Source organism: Canis lupus, chromosome 7 (assembly GCF_003254725.2).
Source record: "Canis lupus dingo isolate Sandy chromosome 7, ASM325472v2, whole genome shotgun sequence".
NCBI classification, from domain to species: Eukaryota; Metazoa; Chordata; class Mammalia; order Carnivora; family Canidae; genus Canis; species Canis lupus.
This window is the reverse complement of record NC_064249.1, coordinates 28,978,223-29,002,610: the sequence shown is the minus strand read 5'-3', so window position 1 is coordinate 29,002,610 and position 24,388 is coordinate 28,978,223. Positions and strand designations below refer to the sequence as shown.

At 34.4% G+C, this 24,388-nt stretch overlaps 1 protein-coding gene across 8 annotated transcripts in view; it reads right to left on the bottom strand.

Moving 5' to 3' along the window:
- The window catches only part of NME7 (NME/NM23 family member 7), a 262,510-nt gene that overhangs the window by 131,461 nt on the left and 106,661 nt on the right, over positions 1-24,388 (bottom strand). For all 8 annotated transcript variants that reach the window (XR_004817624.2, XR_004817627.2, XR_004817626.2 and 5 more), the window contains exon 8: positions 185-249. Coding sequence is in view for 3 of the 8 variants with exons in the window: in XM_049112342.1 (XP_048968299.1) it covers positions 185-249 (65 nt within the window). In the remaining 5 variants the exon portion in view is untranslated. The remainder of the gene's footprint in view (positions 1-184; positions 250-24,388) is intronic.

Below are 24,388 nucleotides of genomic sequence, written 5' to 3'. Positions count from 1 at the left end.
AAAAATTACATGTATAAAATAATTTCAAAAACATTTTTTTGATTATAAGGTTATCAAGTTCAGTAACTATATCTTTTTATTTTTAATTTTTATTTTTAATGGTGAAGTTCACAAGTGTCCTTCAATGTAAAACATTTAAAAAAGAAATCTCTCAATAGATTATGAGTTATTGCAAACTACCTACCATCTGCATAGCTGAGATTTCAAAACCTGCATCCCGGATAGCCATGAGGATCTTTCCTAGCAGTCCTGAAAATACAGAATAAATGGGGGCAAAAATACAAAATTTCCAAGGCATTTTAGTTTCTTAGAAATGCAATTTTTTTACACCAAAGTACTTTGCTTATAACTATATGAAGGAATCACGTAGTTTTCTAAGGGAAACCAAATCTCTAATATCGAGCATCACAAGTAATCATTTAATTCATTTAGTAAGTGCTTTAGGAATATCAACAATGATCCTGAAGATTATGTAAAAAGCCTTTAAGATACTATTTTGCCTTTAAAGCCTCTGAAGGCTAGTAATGTAGAAAACATGCAAATCAAATAATTGAAGCTACCATTACAATAAAAATAAAATGCCAAGGTACTGGATATGGGAGTTCCTAGGATGACATCAAAGGAGAAAAATCAAATTATAACTTAAGGGGTGGCAGAAACTTTAGGGGGGAATGAGAACATGAATTGGTACTTAAAACCTATAGATACATGGTATTATATGGGAACACAGGTATAAAAGGACGGAAGGCACAGGTCTGAGAAAAGGTGAGCATGTTCACATGACAGTAAGAAGTCAGAAAAGAAAAAAAAAAAAAACAGCTGAAAAGGAAAAGACACTTAATCCAAACTGATGAAGGCCTTGGATATCAACACGAGGAATTTAGTCTTTATCTCACAGATCAGTGCTTTTTATAATAGGGTCTGTAGATACTGGGAATCTGGTCCTGATCTTGAGATTCCATTAGTTTAGTATAAAAGACTTATTTTTTTCAAGTCAATTCTTTCTCACTCTCTCTCGCACACACACACATAAGTGCATACATGCACACACATACACACACCCCTACTCCCCGTATAGTTTGAATGATCTGGATGCTAATCTTGTAACCCCAAATCACCAAGGAGTATCAGTGCCTGAAAGTGCACTTTTATTATTTTACTGCAGCCAGGTAGTGCTGTTATAATTGTAGCAGGTTGAGGGATGGGAAAGATAAAAGACAATGATAGACCTATTTCTCAAATGATATATTTGTACCAAGTGAAGGCCAAATGATACCAGAGCATGCTGTAGAAACAAAGGCTTCTCAGAAAGTCTAAAGAGTAGAACAGGCCCATGCCATCTCAGAGCAATCTGCACCATATCGATACAGTACTTGGTGATTGAGTTTTGTCAAACATCCTTTATCCTATCCATGTTAACTTAAATTTTATTCACTTTATGGTTTTTTCTGTAATGAATTTGTAAATTGCTTTAGTTATATGGTTAAATGTGCAAAGGTTTATATTGAGTTTTATATTTGGACACATTTAAGTTGCATTATAATTGCAATAATTCCCGTCAACACTAGGGGTCCATCAGAATATTTTTCCTCCAAAGGAAACCCTGCCAAAAAAAATGGAGAGCCTCTGAAAACACTGAGCAGGAGAACACATGACAAAATAGTGTTTTAGGAAGATAGGAAGATTATTGGTATAATAATGACAGGCAAGCTGGTCTGAACAAAAAGAATAAAAGAATCACAAAGGCTTTTGAAATCTTGTAGTAGACTCATTGGACTTGGATGACAGCATGAGAGAAAGTAATGAACATTAGACGTTTCAAACAAGAACCAACAAGATTAAACTGAACACAGAGTGTGAAGGTGAAGGGACCAGGTTTTTAGTCCAAGTGACTGAAAGAGAGCATCTTTAAGAAGAAAACAAGCAATAAAAGCAAACGGATTAATGTCTTGGGGAAGGTCACCAAGATGGCATGCATGACTGCCAGTGGACTGGTGAGCCAAACCCAGACATTTGAGGGCTCCCCCCCACCTTCCCTGTCCTTGGAATGTGGGTTCTGTTTGCCTTTCTCGTTCTCAGATGCTGCTCCAAGGATGTGGTCTTGAGATACTGATGAGTGGTACTGCACAGTATGTGTGACTGAACCCAGTTAAGACCTCTATGGAAACTTTTAATATTTGGCAGGTGGGTGTGGGGATCCACTTGCCTTGCTGCCCAAGACAAGCCTTGTATGCAAGTTACCTTGCTTGTTAAAACTGTTACCTACCAACCTGGAATGGCTTTCCTGTTTCTTCCATCTCTCCCTGCCCTTTGGGTTCAGGGGCCAGTTTCAGATTACACTCAGAAAGCTTCCAAGGAGATTATGAACCAACAATTAAGGAAAAAGACACTGAATTATTTTGAACATGAAACAGAACTTTAGAACAGAATATGGACCAGTATTTGAGAAGAGAGTATTACTCTGTTCTCAAAAAATGATATATTTCTCAAAAAATACTTCTCAAAAAATACTTTGAGAAAAAATGTTCTCAAAAACTTAAGTACTTCTCTCTTCTAAAAAATGAATGAGTGAATAAACTCCCTAACACGAAATAGGTGATAAGCAATTGCATTCCAATAGCTAGACAGGTAGAAGGCTATAATGAGGCATGTAGACAGGTTACAGCTGAAATAAGAACAGATTTGACAAAAAGGAAAGGAAAAGCAAAACAAAACAAAAACCAAACCAAGCCAAACAAAAACAAAACAAAACAACCCAAAATAAAACAAAACCTGGAAGGAAAGAGTTTTGAGAAAATATCTAAGGTTTGGAAATTTAAAAATGAAAATGACTAAAGAATGATATGTAAAGAGAGATATGCAGGAAAATAAAGAAGAAAAATATTATAGTAGTTATCGACATATCAAACAGGAAAATTCTTAGAACAGAGGGATAGTCAAGAATTAAAGGAGATTAAGGACCCTAGGAGTGCAGATAAAGCCTTCAGCATAAGCAGGATGGTATGTTGACATTAAACACAATTGAGAAAGTTGTAGCAACAGAGTGTTAGGAAAAAGAAGTTAGATAACCCACTAAAAATCTGTACCAAAGATTCATATGATAATGGATATGAGAATGTTAATCAAAATTCCAAGTCTTTAGTCAACAGGAAAAGTATTAGTTAGGAAAGAAAAAAGTAAATTAACAATTACTGAGGACTGAACTCTTTTTAATATGAATTTATACCATTTAATCCTTAAAGCAATATTCTTAAGCAGAAGCTATAATTCCACTATAAAGATGAAAACATTAAATTTTGGATGATAGATAACTAGCCTGAAATCATAAAGTAGTATATCTTCAAATCTCACTCTCTTTCTACAAGTTTAATAAGAAAAAGAAATGCATATGTGAAGCCAGATATGTAAAAGTCACTGGACAATATAACTCCCTAAGCCAAGGACCATGATCATTTTAGTTCTCATTCTATCTCCAGTACCTAGCATAGTTCTGGCATGTAGTAGGTGTTTAACAAATATTGTTTACTGAATTAAGAAACAACCAAAGAGACATGCAATCAGAGCTCTCCTTGATGCAAACCCAAGGAACTCTAAGGCTCTTTAGAGCACAATTTGAAAATACTGGTAAATTTCATAAGGGTAATTAAAGTTAGAGAGAAAAGGATTATTTAAAAATGTTGGCTTAATGATTTGTGAAAAAAAAGTTCATACTTCAGGCCATATACAAACAGTAATCCAAAATGAATTTAAGTTAAATGTAAAAGAAAAACCCAATTAATTAGAAAAACACATTGGTGCTATTTTCTTCTCATGATCAAGGTAGCCTTTTTAAATATAAAAAGGGGAAAAAAGGAGAGTTGTATTTCTGCTATGGCTGAGTAGCTCCTATTGGAATAATCTTCCCTCAGATAATAACTATAAACTCCAGAAGAAAACATAAAAACACAACCACCTGAAGGCACTGAGTGGGTTCCCTGTTTCTGCAGTGGTCAGCTTGAGGGAAAGCCACAGTCAACACTAAAACTCTAACTGAAAACCTACAGAATTAGCAAACTTAAAGAACTAGAAGACAAGGCTTGGGCAACCATTGCCACTGGAAAGTGAGTAAACAAATAGTCTCAGGGAAAAAAAGCCAGAGAGGAACGCCTGTCTTCTATGTATAAACATTGCTCACATCTTTGGAAACCTGAAGCATTCATGCATGGAGTAGACTCCAAGAAGCCCAGCTAAAATTAAAAGAACTGAATGGAGTTTGAGTTACCACCTACCAAAGTGGAAACAGAAATTACCTGATCCATTCAGCAAGTATACTGGTTGCATTTAAAATATCAATACATCTTTGAAGAAAATGGCAACATCTAGAATTTTATATATCATTCACAATATTCAGGAGACAATACAAAATTCTTTGACATAGGAGGACACAGAAAAACATGACCTATTGCCAAGACTAAAGAGAATCAATGAAGACTAATCTGGCATCCCAGATGTTATAATAAGAAAACAAAGATTTTAAAGTAATCATTGTAACTGCTTAATGAATAAAGGAAAATGCACTCAAAATACATGAAAAGATAGGAAATCTCAACAGGGATTAAGAATACAAAAGAATCAAAAACTAAAAATGAAAAATACATCTGAACTACAAAACTCACAGGTAGAGACTTAAGAGCAGAATAAATTTTAATGTAGACTGAGTCAATTTGGAGAGAGATCAACAGAAATTATCCCATTTGAGAAAGGACAGACAATTTTTGGAAAATAATAAACAGAGTAGCAGGATGAAACAAAAAGCTTTTTTATACAAAAAAGCCTAATATATATGTAATTGGAGCCTAAAATAAAACAGAAAATATTTAAAGATAAAAAGCCTGAATTTTTCTAAATTTGTTGACCTACTGAATTTAAATTTATACTTTTTACCAATCTCAGGCAGATTTTTTTAAATAAAGAAAACAACCAGGCATATCATTGTCCAGCTGCTGATAATTAAAAATAAACTCTTGAGAGAGCTAGAGAAAATGATTCATTGTATAGAGGAAATAAGAATTTTAATGACTGCTTACTTCTCATAAGAAAAAGGGAGGCCAGAGGACAGTTGAACATTTTTAATGTGCTAAAAGGAAAACAAACTGTCAACTTGAAATTCTATGCCCAGTACTTCAATCATGATAAAATAAAGACAGAGAAAAACTTGTTTTCACCAAACTCCTACTTCAAGAAACATTAATGGAAGTTATTTTAGTTGAAGGCAAATGAAACAAGATTAAAAATAGGATCTTCAGGAGCACCTGGGGGTGCTCAGTCAGTTAAGCATCTGCCTTTGGCTCAGGTCATGATCCCAGGGTCCTGGTATTAAGCCTCACATTGGTCTCCCTGCTCAGCGGAGAGCCTGCTTCTTCCTCCCCCTCTACGTGCCACTCCCTCTGCTCATGCTCTTGTTCTCTCTCTGTCAAATAAATAAAATGTTTAAAAAAATAGAATCTTCAGGACAAATGATGAACATAATTAGAGGCAAATATGTGAGTAAATACAAGAGACTATTTTTCCTCTTGATTTCTCTAAAATACATATGCAAACATTTTAACATTGTACTGTGGGGCTTAAAAAGTATGTGAATGCAATATATACCAGAAATATAACAAAAAAACAGACAGAGGGAGAAAATGGACTTTTGCAACTGAAAAATTTCCACATTTTATGTGAAGCAGTACAATACCAATACATTTTAAATAGACTGAAAATTAAGGATGTATACTTTAATCCTTACAAGAGTGACTTTCTAAAAATAGTCCTCAAATAAGCAGCATCAACATTACCCAGGAACTTGTTAGAAATACAAATTCTCAGGACCAACACTAGACCCAATGAATTAGAATCTCAATGGGTAAAAAACAGAAATAATCGTTTTAATAGACCCTCTGTGATTGTTAGACACGGAAATTTGAGAACCAAAGTCCTTCCATAATCAAAGAAAGAGAAAGAAAGAAGAAAGAAAGAAAGAAAGAAAGAAAGAAAGAAAGAAAGAAAGAAAGAAAGAAAAGAAAGAAGATATATACCTAAAAGGTCAATGAATAAATAAATATAGAATTCTTAGAAATATCAATCCAAAGGAAGAATGGATAAAGATCAAAAAGAGGGGGAGAATTGAAAACAAATGATAAAATAGGAAACCTAAAACCAATCATACCATAATTACAATAAATGTTAGTGAACTAAAAATTCCCACATAAAGCAGAGATTTTAGATGAATTAACAAAATAAGATCCAATTCTATGTTCTCAACATAAAACCAACTTTAAATGCACAGACATAGGTAAGTTGAAAATAAGTGATGGAAAGAGAGACCATGCAAACAATAGGCATAAGAAAGCTGAAGTGGTTACATTAATTTCAGATAAAGGAGAATTTATAAAGTCCTAAGAACATAAATGTCCTAAGAGGCATTTGGAAAACAGTACTTTAGACAGAGAGCTGAAGGAAGATGGATGTCCATGCAAAAAGAGAACTGAGCAAAGGTATGGATATGTAAAGCAGGCACGGTTCTGGTGGAGGGGAAATCAGACAGGAGAGAAGGCAGCGGAGTGGTGGAAGCCATGTGACAGAAGGACTTATAGACATATTTAGAGGTTTGGGTTTCATTCAATAGGCCAGAAGTTCTCACAATTTTTGGTCTCATGGACCCTTTAGCTTTTGGAAATTATTAAAGACTCTAAAAAGCTTGTATTTATATAGGTTATATCTATTAATATTTATTATATTATAAATTAACAAATTTAAGGACAAAATTAAGAAAATTCTTAAATATTTATTAAATATAACAAAAATCCTTTACATAGTGATATAAAAAACATTTTGTGAGAAAAATGACTATGTTTTCCAAAAAAATTAATGAGTGGCACTGTTTGATATTTTCAAAAATATCCTTAATGTCTAGCTTAATAGAAAGCAGCTGCATTCTTACATCTGTCAGTTTTCAATCTGCTGCTATATGTTGTTTTGGTTAAAGTATATTTAGTTATAAAACAGTGAAGTGTTTTAATAGTTTTTAATATAAATGTATACATTCTTCTTTATTTGACAAATGATATTTTCTTAAAAGCCACTGCAACATATAATTTCAAAGTTGTACCGATGAACTTTTTTTTTACCCTGTTACATTAAAATCCACTGGTCTATTGTATACTTTCAAAGAATCTTTTACCCATGCATGATTTTGTAATATCATACATTGATCATCTGGAAACTATTAGTTCATGAGTTATGCAGATCTTCCAAATGCTGACTCATTTCATTACAGTACATCAGGAAAAAAAAATCACATTTGTTAACATCACCAATTTCATCAGAATAATCTGTAAGTTATTAGGAAACTGTCAGGCTTAAGGTGGTAAATACAATTTGCAAGATCCTAACTATGATTTTCATTTGTCATTTTATCTTCTTTGGGATTTTTATCTTTGGCAACAACTTTTGTCAGTTGTCATTTCAAATAACAGACCTACTTAATTTTAAGAAAAATTCATACCAAATACCCAAGTCTGAATAACTATAGTTTGTCTGTTATTCTTCCAAGTAAAAATGATATTCCATGAAAAACCATCTAGTTAAGCTCACAATTCAAACTATACAAGTGCTTTTCCTAAGGATTGCATTATATTTCAGTATGGAGCAAAAGTATTTTATATATACTTCCCATTTCTTCACACAGAATATTAAAAAGACATATACTTGCAGGTGAAGAATAAAAGTAATAATTTTTCACTGTTTCATCAATGATATTGTTAAGTGAAAGTGGCTTTTTTTTCCCCTTCAAGCACATGATAGTTAAAAATGCAGTGACTACTAGTACATAGTACAGTTTGCTACCACCATCTTCATTTTGTTAAGCACTAGTAGCTTTAATTTCCATTGGTTTTACACCATTATTGCAAACATCACCACATTTTAAAAGCTAAGTAAACTGATTATTTTTGTGAAAATAGATCTGTTCTCATGGGTACCTCAAAAGGTCTTATTTGTTATAATAAAGAAAATGCTTTACATGATTACATAAGAATCTTGATCTAAATACAGCAGTATTAAGCCCCATCTATTAACCAATATGAAGAGAAATTGACAATCTATATCTATTGTAAATCTATAATTACATTAAACCATGTCTCATGAAAAATACCACTTGAACAGAATAATTCTATTTACAGATAAACCAATAAAAAGTATGGTTCAAGTAACATTGCCATTCTGCCAAGAACAGTCAGACATGAGTCAAAGATATTGCTTTTTTTATATTCAGTTGGTTATGTGTGGAGGCAGGAAAGAGAGGCATTTAAGAAACTTGTTCTGTGTTTAACAGCTTGAAACAACAAACTGTCAATAACCATATGTCCTTTACTTTGTTCTAGATAGAAAATGTTCAGATGGCTGAACAAATAACAATAACTATGTAAATGAAGTAGCAAAAAAAAAAGTAAAATTACATGATATGAAGCAAACAAGTTCAAAAGGGTCAAACAAAGCAGACTGCTTTTTTTATTTGGCTGGTGTTTGCATAGCTAATTTGTTTTTTAATGGTTTGCTTATAACACCATGAATGCCTGGTAAATTTTTTGAATGTCAAATCACCTCTCCATCTCTACTCCCAATGCCTTCGTTCATATTGCTATACCTTCCACTTGGACTGTTCAAAAGCCTCTATATAAATGGCCATACTGTATCCGATCATCAATATTAGACATCTCTTGCTTTGTCTTTCTAAAAATTCTTCTCCTGGAATTAGGAGCCCCCCCCCCCGACCTCTTTTAGAGAAAAACTAATAGCACCAGTCATTTGATTGAAAAGGGAGCTGCCTGCCATCTTCCTATACTAGTCTATGACCATGGTCTCAGTAAGTAGTCAAGAAGAGGCAGCAGACCTATTAGCACTCTGCTAAGGCCAGAGTATTTCACCTAGGGATGGGCCTATCATTAGCAAAAGCCAATCAGAGTTCTTCCTTGGGACTTTTTTTTTTTTTTTAAGCTAGAACTGGGGAAAAAAGCACTCTTCACTATGTTCATAAATAAGCAAGCCCTGCACTGCTGGCAAGGGTCCCTCTCTCCCAAGGTACTAGGCAAAGCTTATCTAAGAATTTGAAGCTGACAGTAAAGAGAAACAAAAATAAAATACAGAAAGAGATGCTGACCAAGTCTCTGTTTAGAGTTCTCCCTAAGCTCAGTGTGGTTTCTGCCCTTCTTCCAGCAGAACAGTTAAATGAGATAGAATTAGGGGATTCGAGCTGGGTTTCTACCAGCTGTGATAACCTAAGTGTCCTTATCAGACCACCTTACTTACATAAGAGAGGATATATTGCAGCCTGAGAAAGAAAGGTTGTAATAGGAGGTGGAAAAAGAAGAAACAGTAAAAAAAAAAAAAAAAAAAAAAAAGGGGGGTGTGATATTCCAATGTGTGATAAAGGAGGATTTATAGGTTGCAACAAATATCCTGACAAAAATCCTAGGCATGGCCAAATGATCATAAGTGGGATTAGAAAATGATCCTAATCCCTCTGTCCAAAAAGCTCATAAAATGATCATGGTCAAAGAGTATAAGAGAAGAAACTGATAAAATAGTATTTTAAAAAATAGTAGACTTAATCATTTAAATTAAAATTGGTTTGTACCTACCTAAGTAAACACAGTAGGAATAAATGACAATTAACTTAAATAAATAAATAAATAAATAAATCTGGCTTGTACCGAGTAGGGAAATAAAAATGCAAGGCAATCGAACAGAACAGGCACTTTTTTTAATTAATAATAAAATAAAATAAAATAAATAAATAAAATAAAATAAAATAAATAAAATAAATAATAAATAAATAAATAATAAATAATAAAATAAAATAAAATAAAATAAATAAAATAAAATAAAATAAAATAAAAAGACACTTTTAACACCAATTGGCATCAATAAGCGAAAAGGCACAGCTAAAATTTTCACACTAAATTTTTCCATTGAATCATATGACATAGTGGGTACCACTTGGAAGAAAACAAACTGGAAGCAGGCTTATATGATTCAGGATGGATGTACAGGTGCCAGATAATGTATCCCAGGTTATCAAAGCAGGTATAATGAGGTACAGATATAATGAGGTGCTAACACAATGACCAAGACCTATTTGGGTATGGAAGCAGTAATATTATGACAGTCTTGGGAACTGTGACAAGTTTCTCCCAAGAATTACTATGAAAACCCATCTTGAATCTAAAGTATAAACAAAGATGGAATTTTTATTCAGTTTTAAATAAATGCATAGGTTGTATTTATTTTGGGGACTCTACTGTTTCTCTGTCTGACTTGGTATCTGATCAGGGTCAACTAATCAATGTTAGCAGATTTGTCTTGATTTAGTTCTGTTAACCTATTATCATCTCTATAAGGAAGAGCACTTAAAAAGGCAGCCCTTAAGAGCTGAATTAGGATAATACTGCTCAAAACAGCCCAGAGTTAAAAATGAGTTATTCTCTTTCTCCTTACAGTTGCCAAGGAGGGATAAAACCTCCCACAATATGGCACAGAAGAGAAAGATTATCAACAATTACACATGAGATATTTGGCCAGAGGCTAAGTATCAATTTACTCTCCAGGCCATAAATGTTTATGTCTTGGCAACTAATCCAGTTTGAAAAGCTCTCTCCTTGGCCTATCTCAATTTAACCTCTATATGGTCTCAGTTTCTTTCCTCACTTGTATAAAATGTAGTTCCTCCCTCATAGGATTGTTTCGAGGTTTAAACATGTCTTAGAATAGCCAGTGGCACACAATAGTACCATTAGGTAATGCAAGCAGTCATAGATAATAATAGTCACAACTGAATTAATGTAAATTCAGCTGAATACATTGCTTGGCTTATAGAATTAGCATGAATCTAATTTTACCAATTCTGTTAAAATGCAAGCATTTTATACCTCCCACTTCACAAGAGAACATTGTGCTGCCAAGACATCTCCAGGAGGCTGATGCTAGTGTCCAGGTCACTACGCCTAATGGTATGTCTGCACTGATGGATGAGATATAGGGAACCAGAGTTACAGCAACACCAGCTGCAGGTGCAACAGAGACCGGAAGACCCACTAATCCTCAAGAGAAGAAAAGCCACTACTGTTGAAACTAGCAGTACCTGGCAAACACAGTGATTCAAACTAGGAGTAGATCAGAGCAAGAAAAGAAAGAAGAAGGAGGCCACACATAGCAGCTGACAAAGCAAGGCCTATCTCTCTCTTCCACTGGGAACTCCTAAAAATATTTGCAGTGAACTTTGTAGAGAGCTAGAGTCCTGTATCAGTATATGGGTACATGCTTCAGTAAAACAATTTCTATAGGCTCATAAAGAATATTTAAAACTTTAAGCAGAATTTGAAACAGAAAGTTTGCCTACCAAAAATCCTATTTTTAATCCATATTAAAAATCCCAGGTGGCTCAGTGGTTTAGTGCCGCCTTCAGCCCTGGGCGTGATCCTGGAGACCTGGGATCGAGTCCCACGTGGGCTCTAGTCCTACATTGGGGTCTTTGCATGGAGCCTGCTTCTCCCTCTGGCTATGTCTTCCTCTCTCTGTCTCTCATGAATAAATAAATAAAATGCTTTTTAAAATAAATAAATAAAAATCCAAACAAGGGGAACAGCAGCAAGATAAAAACTGATTTAACAGATATAGTATTACAAATAAATCAAAATCATAAAACAAGATGGCAAATGTAAGATAAACCAGCTTATCAATTCCCATTTAAAGACAGTCTCAGGGAGACCTGGATGGCTCAGCAGTTGAGCATCTGCCTTCAGCCCAGGGCGTGATACCGGAGACCCATAATCAAATCCGCATAGGCTCCCTGCAGGGAGCCTGCTTCTCTCTCTGCCTATGTCTCTGTCTCTGTGTCTCTCATGAATGAATAAATAAAATCTTAAAAAAAAAGAATTTAAAAAAGGACTAATAAGTAAGTCTCAGTTTGAGTGAAATGCTAAAGTCCAACTATGTTCCATTGATATGACACAGAAAGTCAAATGAATTAAAGGTGAAATTTTAAAGAACGATGATACAGTGAACAAAATCAAAATTGCCAAAGGGGTAGCAATATTAACAATGAACAAAACAGAAGTCAGGGGAAAAATATCTTAGTATATTTTAAAAAGTAAAACAAGAATATCACAAATCTATATACACAGAATATATGACATGTCATTTATAAAGAAAAATAATATTAGGAGTAAAGGAGAGGTAATTAGAAACCATATATCATCCTCAAACTTTTGTAGACTCAATAAAAATTATTACAAATACAAGCAGATTTTTATAAAAATTAAGCATATTCTGAACATTCCACCAATATAACTATAATAAATAAAAATTATATGGGCCATTTTATTTCACTAACATATAATAAAATGAGAAAATTCCCAGAAAAGTTAACAACCAAAAAATTCAAAATCTTGGGAATTTACACAAACTCTCCTAAAGAATAACTGGAATAGTGTTGACTGACACAAGAATAAATGTCCAAGAAAAAAAATCAGAAGAAATCATACCAAATCAAATAATAATTACATTTAAAAGTTAGAATATAATGAAGCAGGTACTCTCATATATACACCAATATGGAACTACTTGATATCCTCTTCCTAGAAAATAAATTGGGGTTTATCAAAAACTTCAAAATTTTACCATTTGATATAAGAATTGCATCTCTTGAAATTATTTTAAGGATAAATAAGAGATCCACAAGGATTTACACAGGAAAAAACTAATCAGAGAAGTATTAATAATAATATTTTTAAATTTCTAAATAATAAAGCAAGGAAAAGGTAAAGAGGAATACATTCCTACAACTATCATTCAGACTTTAAAATTATATTTTCAAAGATTATTTAATTGCACAGAAAAAAATCAAACTACAATAGTAGGTTGAAAAAGTACAATATAAACCTACATAAATAGGATAATTCCTACTCATTTTATGAAAATAGTATTACCCTAATACCAAGAGCAGAGTATAAAAAAATGTTACTAATACCAAAACCCTCATGAATATAGTTGCAAAAACTCCTTAACAAAATCGAATTCAGAATATACATAAAGGACCATATACATCATTATTTCAGGAATGCAAACCTGGTTCATTGTTCAAAAAAATTAATCAATGCAATCTGCTATATTATCAGCCTTAAAGAAGAAAAATCACACGACCATACCAACTGATGCAGAAAAAGTTTTTTTTTAAAAAAACTCAACACCCATTCATGATCCAAATCTCAGAAAAAAATAGGAATAGAAGGGAAAAATAGGAATAGAACTTGCTGAATTTCATAAAGAGCATCTATAAAAACACTAAAGCTAACATTATGCCTAATGATAAAGGACAAGAATGCCTATTCCCATTGTTCTTATTCAATTTAGTGTCAGAATTGCAAGCCAGTAGAAAGAGACATAACTGTCCCTATTTATATATAACATTATCTATGAGGATAATCCAAAATACTACAAAAAATACTCTAAAACTAATATTAAGGGGCAGCCCAGGTGGATCAGCAGTTTAGCACTGCCTTCAGCTCAGGGTGTGATCCTGGAGACCTGGGATTGAGTCCCACATCAGGCTCTCTGAATGGAGCCTGCTTCTTCCTCTGCCTGTGTCTCTGCCTGCCTCTCTCTCTCTCTCTCTCTCTCTCTCTCATGAATAAATAAATAATCTTTAAAAAAAACTAATATTGATTTCACCAAGATTGTAGGATACAAGATAAACACACAAAAATCAACTGTGTATCTACATACTAGCAACAAATATGTGGACATCGAAATTGAAACTACAGTTTCATTTATAATCACTCAAGAAAAAATAGACATAAATCTAACAAAATATGCATAGGACTTGTTATGAAAACTACAAGATGCTGGATTAAGACCTAAATAAATGAAGTCATATAGTACCCATGATTTAGAAGACTTAACATAGTAATGATGTCAATTCTCCCCAATTGATTGATTTAGTGCAATTCCTATAAAAATTCCACTAAGGTATTTTTTTAGATACAGATAAGATTATAAAATTATATGAAAAAGTAAAGGAATTAAAATCACTAAAACAATTCCAAGAAAAAGGTCAAAGAAATCAATCCATTCAATTTTATAACTACTGTATAGCTATAGTAATCAAGACTATGTAGGACTGGCAAAGCAACAGACATATAGATCAATGAAAGAGAACTGAAAACCCAGAAGTGGATCCACTCAAAAATGATTTTGGACAAAGATGTAAAAGCAATTCAATAGTCAACAAACCAAGCGACATGACTAGACAAGGAAAGTTAAGACAATATAGTCTGACAGGACAGTCACTTATCAGAAACAAGTCTCTACTGTGGAAGGATAACACAAATTTGGGAGAGGACAGTTAATCTTTCTTCTATGTATTTATGTGGTATTCAAATTATTTCATGTAATTTTCAGAACAGTCCTATGAGTCAAATACTATTTTCTTCATTTTATAGATTTTTACATCTATAAAATGTATAGATTTTTACATCTTCATTTTCATCTATACTCAAGGGAAAAACATGCCCTAGAACAATAGCTAGTAGGAGACAGAAATGAATGTAACATTTTTTTAATTTAAATTCAATTCGCCAACATATAGTATAATACTCAGTGCTCATCAAATCATGTGCCCTCCTTAAAGCCTCTGGTCTCTGAGGTAACCCAGTTACCCTATTCCCCCCCTCCCCTTCTGTAACCCTTTGTTTCCCAGAGTTAGGAGTCTCTCATGGTTTGTCTTCCTCTCTAGTTTTTCCCCCACTCAGTTTCCCCCCCTTCCCTTATGGTCCTTTTCATTATTTATTATATTACACATATGAGTGAAACCATATGATAACTGTATTTTCTCTGATTGGGTTTTTCAGTCAGCATAATACCCTCCAGTTACATCCTGTCGATGTAAATTGCAGGTATTCATCCTTTCTGATGTCAAAGGACATCACGGCTCCTTCCACAGTTTGGCTATTGAGGACATCGCTGCTATGAATATTGGGGTGCAAGTGTCCCGTCATTTCACTACATCTATATCTTTGGGGTACATACCCAGTAGCTCAATTGCTCAGTCATAGGGTAGCTCTATTTTGAACTTCTTGAGGAACCTCCACACAGTTTTCCAAAGTGGCTGTACCAGCTTGCATTCCCACCAACAGTGCAAGAGGGTTCTCCTTTCTCCACATCCTCTCCATTTGCTGTTTCCTGTCTTCTTAAGTTTAGCCATTCTCACTGGTGAAGTGGTATCTCATTGTGGTTTTGATTTGTATTTCCCTGATGACAAGTGATGTGGAGTATTTTTTCATGTGCTGGTTGGTCATGAGTAGGTCTTTTTCAGAGAAATGTCTGTTCATGTCTTCTGCCCATTTTTTGACTGGATTGTTTAGTTTTTGAGTGTTGAGTTGGATAAGTTTTTTATAGATCTTGGAATCTAGCCCTTTATTTGATATTCATTTGCAAATATTTTCTCCCATTCTGTAGGTTGGCTTTGAGTTTTTTTGACTGTTTCCTTTGCTGTGCAAAAGCTTTTTATCTTGATGAAATCCCAACAATTCATTATTGCTTTTGTTTCCTTTGTCTTTATAGACATGTCTAGCAAGAAATTGCTATGGCCAAGTTCAAAAACGTTGTCGCCTGTGTTCTCCTCTAGGATTTTGATGGATTCCTGTCTCACATTTAGATTTTTCATCCATTTTGAGTTTATTTTTCTGTACGGTAAAATAGAATGGTCCAGTTTCATTCTTCTGCATGTAGCAGTCTAATTTTCCCATCACTATTTATTGAAGAGACTTTTTTCCATTGGATATTCTTTCCTGTTCTCTCGAAGATTAGTTCTCCATAGAGTTGAGGGCCCATTTCTGGGTTCTCTATTCTGTTCCATTGATCTATGTGTCTGTTTTGTGCCAGTATCATACTGTCTTGATGATCACAATTTTGTAGTATAACTTGAAATCAGGCATTCTGATGCCTCCAGCTTTGTTTTTCTTTTTCACCATTCCTCTGGGTATTCAGGGTCTTTCCTGGTTCTGTACAAATCTTGAGATGATTTGTTTCAACTCTGAAAAATGTCGATGGAATTTTGATAGTGATTTCATTGAGTGTATAGATTGCTCTGGGTAACATAGACATTTTAACAACATTTATTCTTCCAATCCATGAGCATCGACTGTTTTTCCATTTCTTTGCATCTTCCTCAATTTCTTTCATAAGTGTTCATAGTTATAAGAGTACAAATCCCCAGGTATCTTACAGCTTTTAGTGTAATTGTAAATGGGATAAATTCCTTAATTTCTCTTTCTTCAGTTTCACTGTTAGTGTATAAAAATGAAACTGATTTCTGTGCATTGATTTTTGTATCCTATCACATTGCTGAATTGCTGTATGAATTCTAACAATTTTGGGGTGGAGTCTCTTGGGTTCTCCATATACAGTATCATGTCATCTGCAAAGAGCGTGTTTGACTTCTTCTTTGCTAATTTGAATGCCTTTTATTTCATCTTGTTGTCTGATCGCTGAGGTTGGGACTACTAGTATTATGTTGAACAACAGTAGGGATAGTGGACATCCCTGCCATGTTTCCGACCTTAGGGGAAAAGCTCTCAGTTTTTCCCTATTGAGAATGATATTCGCTGTGGGCTTTTCATATATGGCTTTTATGATACTGAGGTATGTTCCCTCTATTCCTACAGTTTGAAGAGTTTTAATCAATAAAGGATATTGTATTTTGTCAAATGCTTTCCCTGCATTGAGAGGATCATATGGTTCTTGTCTTTTATTAATGTGATTTATCATATTGATTGATTTGTGGATGTTGAACCACCCTTGCATCCCAAGGATAAATCCCACTTGGTCATGGTGAATAATCCTTTTAATGTACTCTTGGATCCTATTGGCTAGTATCTTGGTGAGTATTTTGACATCCATGTTCATCAGGGATATTGGTCTGTAATTCTCATTTTTTTATGAGATCTCTATCTGGAGATCAAGGTCATGCTGGCCTCATAGAACGAGTTTGGAAGTTTTCTTTCCATTTCTATCTTTTGGAACAGCTTCAGTAGAATAGGTATTACTTCTTCTTTAAATGTTTAGTAGAATTCTCCTGAGAAACCATCTGGCCCTGGACTCTTGATTTTGGGGAAGTTTTTGATGACTGTTTCAATTTCCTTGCTGGTTATTGGTCTGTTCAGGTTTACTGCTTCCTCCTGTATCAGTTTTGGTAGTTTATAAGTTTCTAAGAATGCATGCATTTCTTCCAGATTGCCTAACATGTTGGCATCTAGTTGCTCATAATATATTCTTCCAATTGTTTGTGTTTTTTTCAGTGTTGGTTGTGATCTCTCCTCTTTCATGCATAATTTTATTACTTTGACTCTTTTTTCTTTTTAATAAGTCTGGCTAGGGGGTTTATCTACCTTATTAATTATTCTAAAGAACCAGCTCCTAGTTTCATTGATCTGTTCTCCTGTTCTTCTGGTTTCTATTTCATTGATTTCTGCTCTAAATTTTACTATTTCTCTTCTATTGTTTGGTTTAGACTATTTGCTGAGACAGAACTGAATTTAAATCCAGTTCTGCTAACCCTAGAGGAGTCTGATTATGCTATACCACAATGAAATAATTAAAATATTTAATTGGCTTGCACATATCAATCAGTTAAATAATTAATGTATATTGAAGGAGCTCAGAACACACCACCCAAAATACATTCCTCTGGTATATTGACTATTTTTAGTTAAAGACATTCAAGTGTCTCAGCAAATACAAGAAAAGCACCCTGACGAAATTCCCATGTGAAAAATATCCTCCCCATACCAGTAGGAAAACAACATACTAATCATTAAGGATGAGAAGTTGAAGCTGAGAATTCTGTACAAACAGATCTTGTAGAAATCATACTTCTCGTCCTTCTGCCATCCCACATAGCTCAGTCACTTCCACAATTGGCATAACTGCCTCTCTTTATTCAATCTAATATAAAAGCAAGCAAATTTTCTCTATTTCTTTGGGTCATCATTCCTCATGAATGCTCCTGTGTCATGTATAACTTGTATTAAATAAATTTGTATGCCTGTCTCCAATTTAAAACTCACGCACACCCACAAAAAAACTCTAGAAGGGTACAGGTAAAAGTCTGCATCCTGCCTGGGTGGCTCAGCAGTTTAGCGCCACCTTCAGCACAGGGCCTGATCCTGGAGACCCTGGATCGAGTCCCATATCAGGCTCCCTGTATGGAGCCTGTTTCTCCCTCTGCCTGTGTCTCTGCTTCTCTCTCTCTCTCACTCTCCCTCTCTGTGTCTCTCATGAATAAATAAATAAAATATTTTTTAAAAATAACAATTTTTAAAAAGTCTGCATCCCCTACGATAAAGCAAAATTATACATTATTCATATATTCATATACACATAACATCTTTTTTGATCTTCTGAATATATACTACAAAATTAATAACAGAAGAATATAAAATATATATCTAGTAAATTTTGAAATGTTTGTAGGATCATCACCCAGTTTGTTGATTATTCAGAGTTTAAGGTTTCCTTCCTTCTAACCATTTATATGCTTATCAAAATTTGAAATAAAAAGAGAGAGGAAATAGATCACTGTACAACTTATTAGTAGGGCTAGAAAACTTTTATAGAGAGAAAATCATTAAGAGAAAAGTTGTTAACAAGGTAGAGATGGACAATATTCTTCAAAACTATTACAAAATTGATTTTCATAGTTAATAATCTAGTAGTTTCAATTTACTACAATTCTCTGCATCAAAAAACATTCCCTGTGAAATAACTTTTTCTGATATCAAGAATCTTCATATTTTCCTTTAGTATCATAATATTTATACTCTACAGTAACTTATACACCTGAAAGCAACCCTGCAGCCAAGAAACACACCACTATACTGTGGGAAAGCTTGAAAATCACCTCTACCATGAATGTTAAGCTTACTCCATGCAATAATAAGGTGTAAATAGATGAAAATAAAATGTTACACATAGAAACAAGAACCCATGATAAAGGACGCTCTGATGATCAAAACTACATACAAAACTAAACTAAATTTTAAAGTAGCAGCCAGGCTTGTTGTACAAGACAATTCACCATAGTATGGATGCTATACTCCATGATACAGATACCAAATACAAGTGGTGAGAAATGAAACTGAAGGAGAGAAAAATGTCAATGAAGAAGTCTTGCATTTTATTTGGGTAAGAATTTGTGATAGAAAAGTTTTAATTCTGACATAGGCACAAGTACATAAACTAACAAAACTGATATATAAATAGATGATATTGAATATTAATAACCAGTTTAAGTCAAATTGGAGGAATTTGATTTCTTTTACAGTTTAAATCAAGTGAAATAAAGTTAAAGTATTTTAACTAAAAAATAGGGCTAGTTTGCCTTTAAAATGTGATTAGTGGGTGCCTGGGTGGCTCAGTCAGCTAAGCATCTGCTTTTGGCTCAAGTCATGATCCCACGGACCTGAGATTGAGTCCTGCATTGGGCTCCCTGCTCATTGGGAAGCCTACTTCTCCTTCTCCTTCTCCCCTCCTCCCCTTCTTGCTCTCTCTCAAGCTCTCACTCTCAAATAAATACTTTTTAAAAATAAAAATAAAATAAAATGTGATTAGTGTAAAAGCTAAATCAGAACTAGAGATTATAAGAGTTTAGATTTTCAATGCTGAAATACAAAAGAAATCACAAGCATTACTAATTCAACAGAAGAAACTTAATATTAACCCTAACAAGCATACATAACAAATAACCTCAGGCATAAAAACCAGGTGGAAAAGCTTTCTGTTTCCTAGACAGCAATATGTTTCTGCGCAATACCACTTCACTAATAATCTTCCAGCAATTTTTTATTAGAAGAAAAGATATACCTGCAAATTAGTTTGACCGTACATGTGTTATGATTTTCTGCCTTCTAGTAAGGAATATATTGTAGAAGCTCTTTAAATAACTGCAGATGACAGTGTGTTTAGCAGAACTGGTAAAGCAAGAACTAGTGAGATTCTGAAGTCTTAAAAGATCTCAAATTATTCCATTAGCTGATCATAAAATCTATTCTAGTAGCAAGTAGGCTTACTAAAAAAATAGATCTAATTCATCCAATAGCATTTCTGATTCTCCATTTACACCACATATCCAGATCTAAAATACACATTTATCCTTACTCATGTCCCAAGAACCACAATCTGTAAATTCCTTATAAGGCAATAAAAATAACCATTGTAGCTTTACAGATGTACCTGCAATATGGTAACTCAGTGTATTTAAAATTCATAATGTAATTAAGTGAGTAGAAAATAGTAAAAGCAGGCTCTATACCAACTTAGGAACAACAGCGAAGATGCACAGATCTAAGATCTCAGGAAAAGGCAGTCAGGAACCCTCCTTTGCTGGGAAGACAAGGATAGGCCAGCACAGCAAAAGAAGCCAAGAACAGCTATCATGGCTATAATGAGATCACAATTTTAAAACAAGGATAGTCCAAGAAAAACAAAAAGAGAGAATCAGGCACACGGACCAGAAACTGATAATTTTGTGTTTTGGCAAATAGGTCATCAGGAGTCCAAGTCAATGTAGGCTACTACAGAAAACAAGTCAATCACACTCATAAAGCAATACTAAGCTTCTACACCCACAGGATAGCGCCAGCTTCAATATAAGGTGAAAGTCTAATTTTGAAAGACGCAGTCCTCTTGAGACGGTGGAATAAGCACAATCCCATTAGAAACAGACTTCAAATTTCTAGGAGAGTTTCATGAATTATACAAGTGCTATACATGTTCTAACTCACTGATGGAAATCCGTTAATCTTATAAGCAAACACAATGAAAAAGATTGAAAAAATAATTCAAACCATGGTTGCATTAGCTCCAACAGGAACAAAACAAAGTAAATAAATCTTTTCCCTTTCTTTATTTTTTAAATATTTTATTTATTCATTAGAGAGAGAGCATGAGTCAGGAGAGGGACAGAGGAAGAAGCAGACTCCCCAAAGGGTAGGAAGTCTGACGCAGAACTCGATTCCAGGACCCTGAGATCATGACCTGAGCCAAAGGCAGACCCTTAACTGACTGAGCCACCCAGGTGCCTCTCAGTTCTTTGTCTTTTTAAAAGAAATAAAAGAAAAAGATTCTTGGGGTGCCTGGGTGGCTCAGCTGGTTAAGCATCTGAATCTTGATCTCAGCTCAGGTCTTGATCTCAGGGTCATGAGTTTAAGCCCTGCCCTGGGCTCCACATTGGGTATAGAGCCTTCTTTAAAAATAAAATCCTGAAGCTAGTCTTCTGTACAGTGTTTTTAAATAAGTATGTTGATCTGTGTTTATTCCAGCTATCTAAAGTCACAGTGAAGGGAATCCACAAATTTAGATATATACTTTTTTTTAAAGATTTTATTTATTCATGAAAGACAGAGAGAAAAAGAGAGAAGGAGAGGCAGAGACACAGGCAGAGGGAGAAGCAGGCTCCATGCAGGGAGCCTGACATGTGACTCGATCCCAGGACCCCAGGATCACGTTCTGGGCTGAAGGTGGCGCTAAACTGCTGAGCCACCCAGGCTGCTCTAGATATATACTTTAAGAACATTGTTTCTTCTGATGATTTTAAGTGGCTGTGATTTCCTCAGCTGACAACACCTATATTGTCATTCATAAATAGGCTTAAAAATAGACATACTGACAACAATATGGACCACAAATTGTATGACTTCTGCTCCTTGTCTGTTTGAAGCACATATTATCTGCTCTGGGTACAAGCCTCCATTTTTGTTCCATTTCCCAGTATAGTCATTTTGTAGGGGCAAGTCTCCTGTCTAGTGACTCTCAAAATGTGGTCCCTGTAAAAGCAGTAATAGCATGACCATGACTTGAGAACCTGACAGAAATACAGACCTATTTAATTGGACACTCTGGAGGTAGAGTACAAGAATCTTTATTTAACAAGCCTCCCAGGTGACCCAGATGCATACAACATTTCAGAACCAGGACTGTGAGCAGACTTCTGAGGACAGCAGGGAATCAGAAAAAACATTCTCCTGACCATGAAAAAGGGTACTGTGACCTGAAAAGCCTATGACTTTAATTTTCAGTCATATTTTTCCTTAATCACACTACTCCAAATCTACATAGTCTTAACAAAGAAGTCAGAAAGATATTAGATTCTTAAATTTTGTAATTTTGTCCCAGTTTTCTTTACTTTCTATCACTTAATTTTTAGATCATTCTTCATCAGAAAACATGCAAAATGGAAATAAAAGGGTGTACAAAGTATCTCCTTCTGATCACAGCATCTCAGTACTTCTTCTCAAAGGCAATCACTGTAAGAAACTTATATATTCTTCTAGAAATATTCTCTCTCTTCTCTCTCTCTCTCTATATATATATATGTTATATAGACACGATCTTTGTTGTACTAAAATACATACTATATCATCTATTCTATGCCTCAATTTCTTTTTTTAAATTTTATTTATTTACTCATGAGAGACAAAGGTGGGGGGCAGAGACACAGACAGAGGGAGAATCAGGCTCCATGCAGGGAGCCCGACATGGGACTCAATCCCAGGTCTCCAGGATCAGGTCCTGGAATGAAGGCAGGCACTAAACCGCTGAGCCACCCAGGCTGCCCTATGCCTCAATTTCTATGTATTTACTGTAAAATGCAAAAAGTATGTATTTTGTAGTAAATTATGTAACAGATAAGCTCAATTTCATTTATATTCATATATAATTTTAAGTGAGTATCAGTGGTAACCACTACTAAGGTAAGAAAACCAGAGTACTGCCAACACCGCAAAAGCCCTCCATATTATGTGCCTCCCCAATCACTGCTCTTTCTCTTCTCAGTGAATATCTGACTGGAATAACCTTTTCCATGCACTTTATTCTGTACTACATACATATGCATTCTTGGAAAACACAATTGACTTCTGCCTATATTTGAACTTATTATGAATAGATTCATATGGCATATAACTTCAAGTCTTGCTTATTTTGCTCAGTTTCATGATTATGAAATGCATACATGTTGCTCTGTTTGGCTCTGTTTCACAAAGAAGGAAGAACATGCCATATTGCAAACAGAATCTCTAAATGGTTGGATTAAGTGACTTTTAAGACAAACATTTGTCTGTATTTCTAAGTTTTCTATAATGTAGATTATTAATTATTAATATAAGAAAATTTTCAATAAAAGCTACTAAGATAAATTAGTAGCTAAAATAGCATTGCCCACCTCTATATCTCTTTGGTATCTATTCCTTAGAAGGAACATTTTGGTAGTTCCAACACTAGGGAACATATGTGTCAATGTAGGATGATTTTCTTAGAGTGATGACTTTTCTTCAAGAACTCAATTTGGAGAGAGATATATAGGGCTTAATTTATCCCTATACCATACTTGTGAAGAATGTGAGGTATGTGTTTTGACTCACATTAACAGTGATCAGATTAAGTGAAAATTATCATTATACAAAGCCAAACACTGTACAGCTTGCATTGGAAATTTCATCTTCTGATCCATTCTAATGTTTATTAAGTAATATTTGGCTTCTGCAGCAACTTCTTACAAGATACATCCCCTGAGGCAAGGGAAACAAAAGGAAAAACCAACTTTTGGGATTTCATCAAAATAAAATGATTTGGCACAGCAAAGAAAATGATCAACAAAACTAAAAGGCAACCTACAGAATGGGAGAAGATATGTGAAAATGACAGAAAAAGGGCTAGTATTCAAAATAAAATAAAGAACTTATCAAACTCAATATCCCAAAATAAAATAATCCAGTTTAAAAATGGGCAGAAGACACAAACATTTCTCCAAAGAAGACACAAACAGCTAACAGACACATGAAAAGATGCTCCATATCGCTCTTCATCAGAAAAATACAAATCAAAACTACAATGAGATACTACCTCACACCTGTAAGAATGGCTAAGCTTAACAACATAGGAAACAATAGGTGTTGGCAAGGATGTGGAGAAAGGGGAACCCTCTCAAATTGTTGGTGAGAATGCAAACTGCTACAGCCACTGTGAAAACAGTATGGAGATTCCTCAAAAAGCTAAAAATAGAGATACCCTATGATCTAGCAATTGCACTACTAGGTATTTACCCAAAAGATAAAAAATACTGATTCAAAGGGATATATGCACCCCAATGTTTTTAGCAACATTATCAACAATAGCCAATTATGGAAAGGTCTCAAAAGTCTACTGACTAATGATGGATAAAGATGTGGTACATACGGGGCAGCCCAGGTAGCTCAGTGGTTTAGCGCCGCCTTCAGCTCAGAGCATGATCCTAGAGACCTGGGATTGAGTCCCA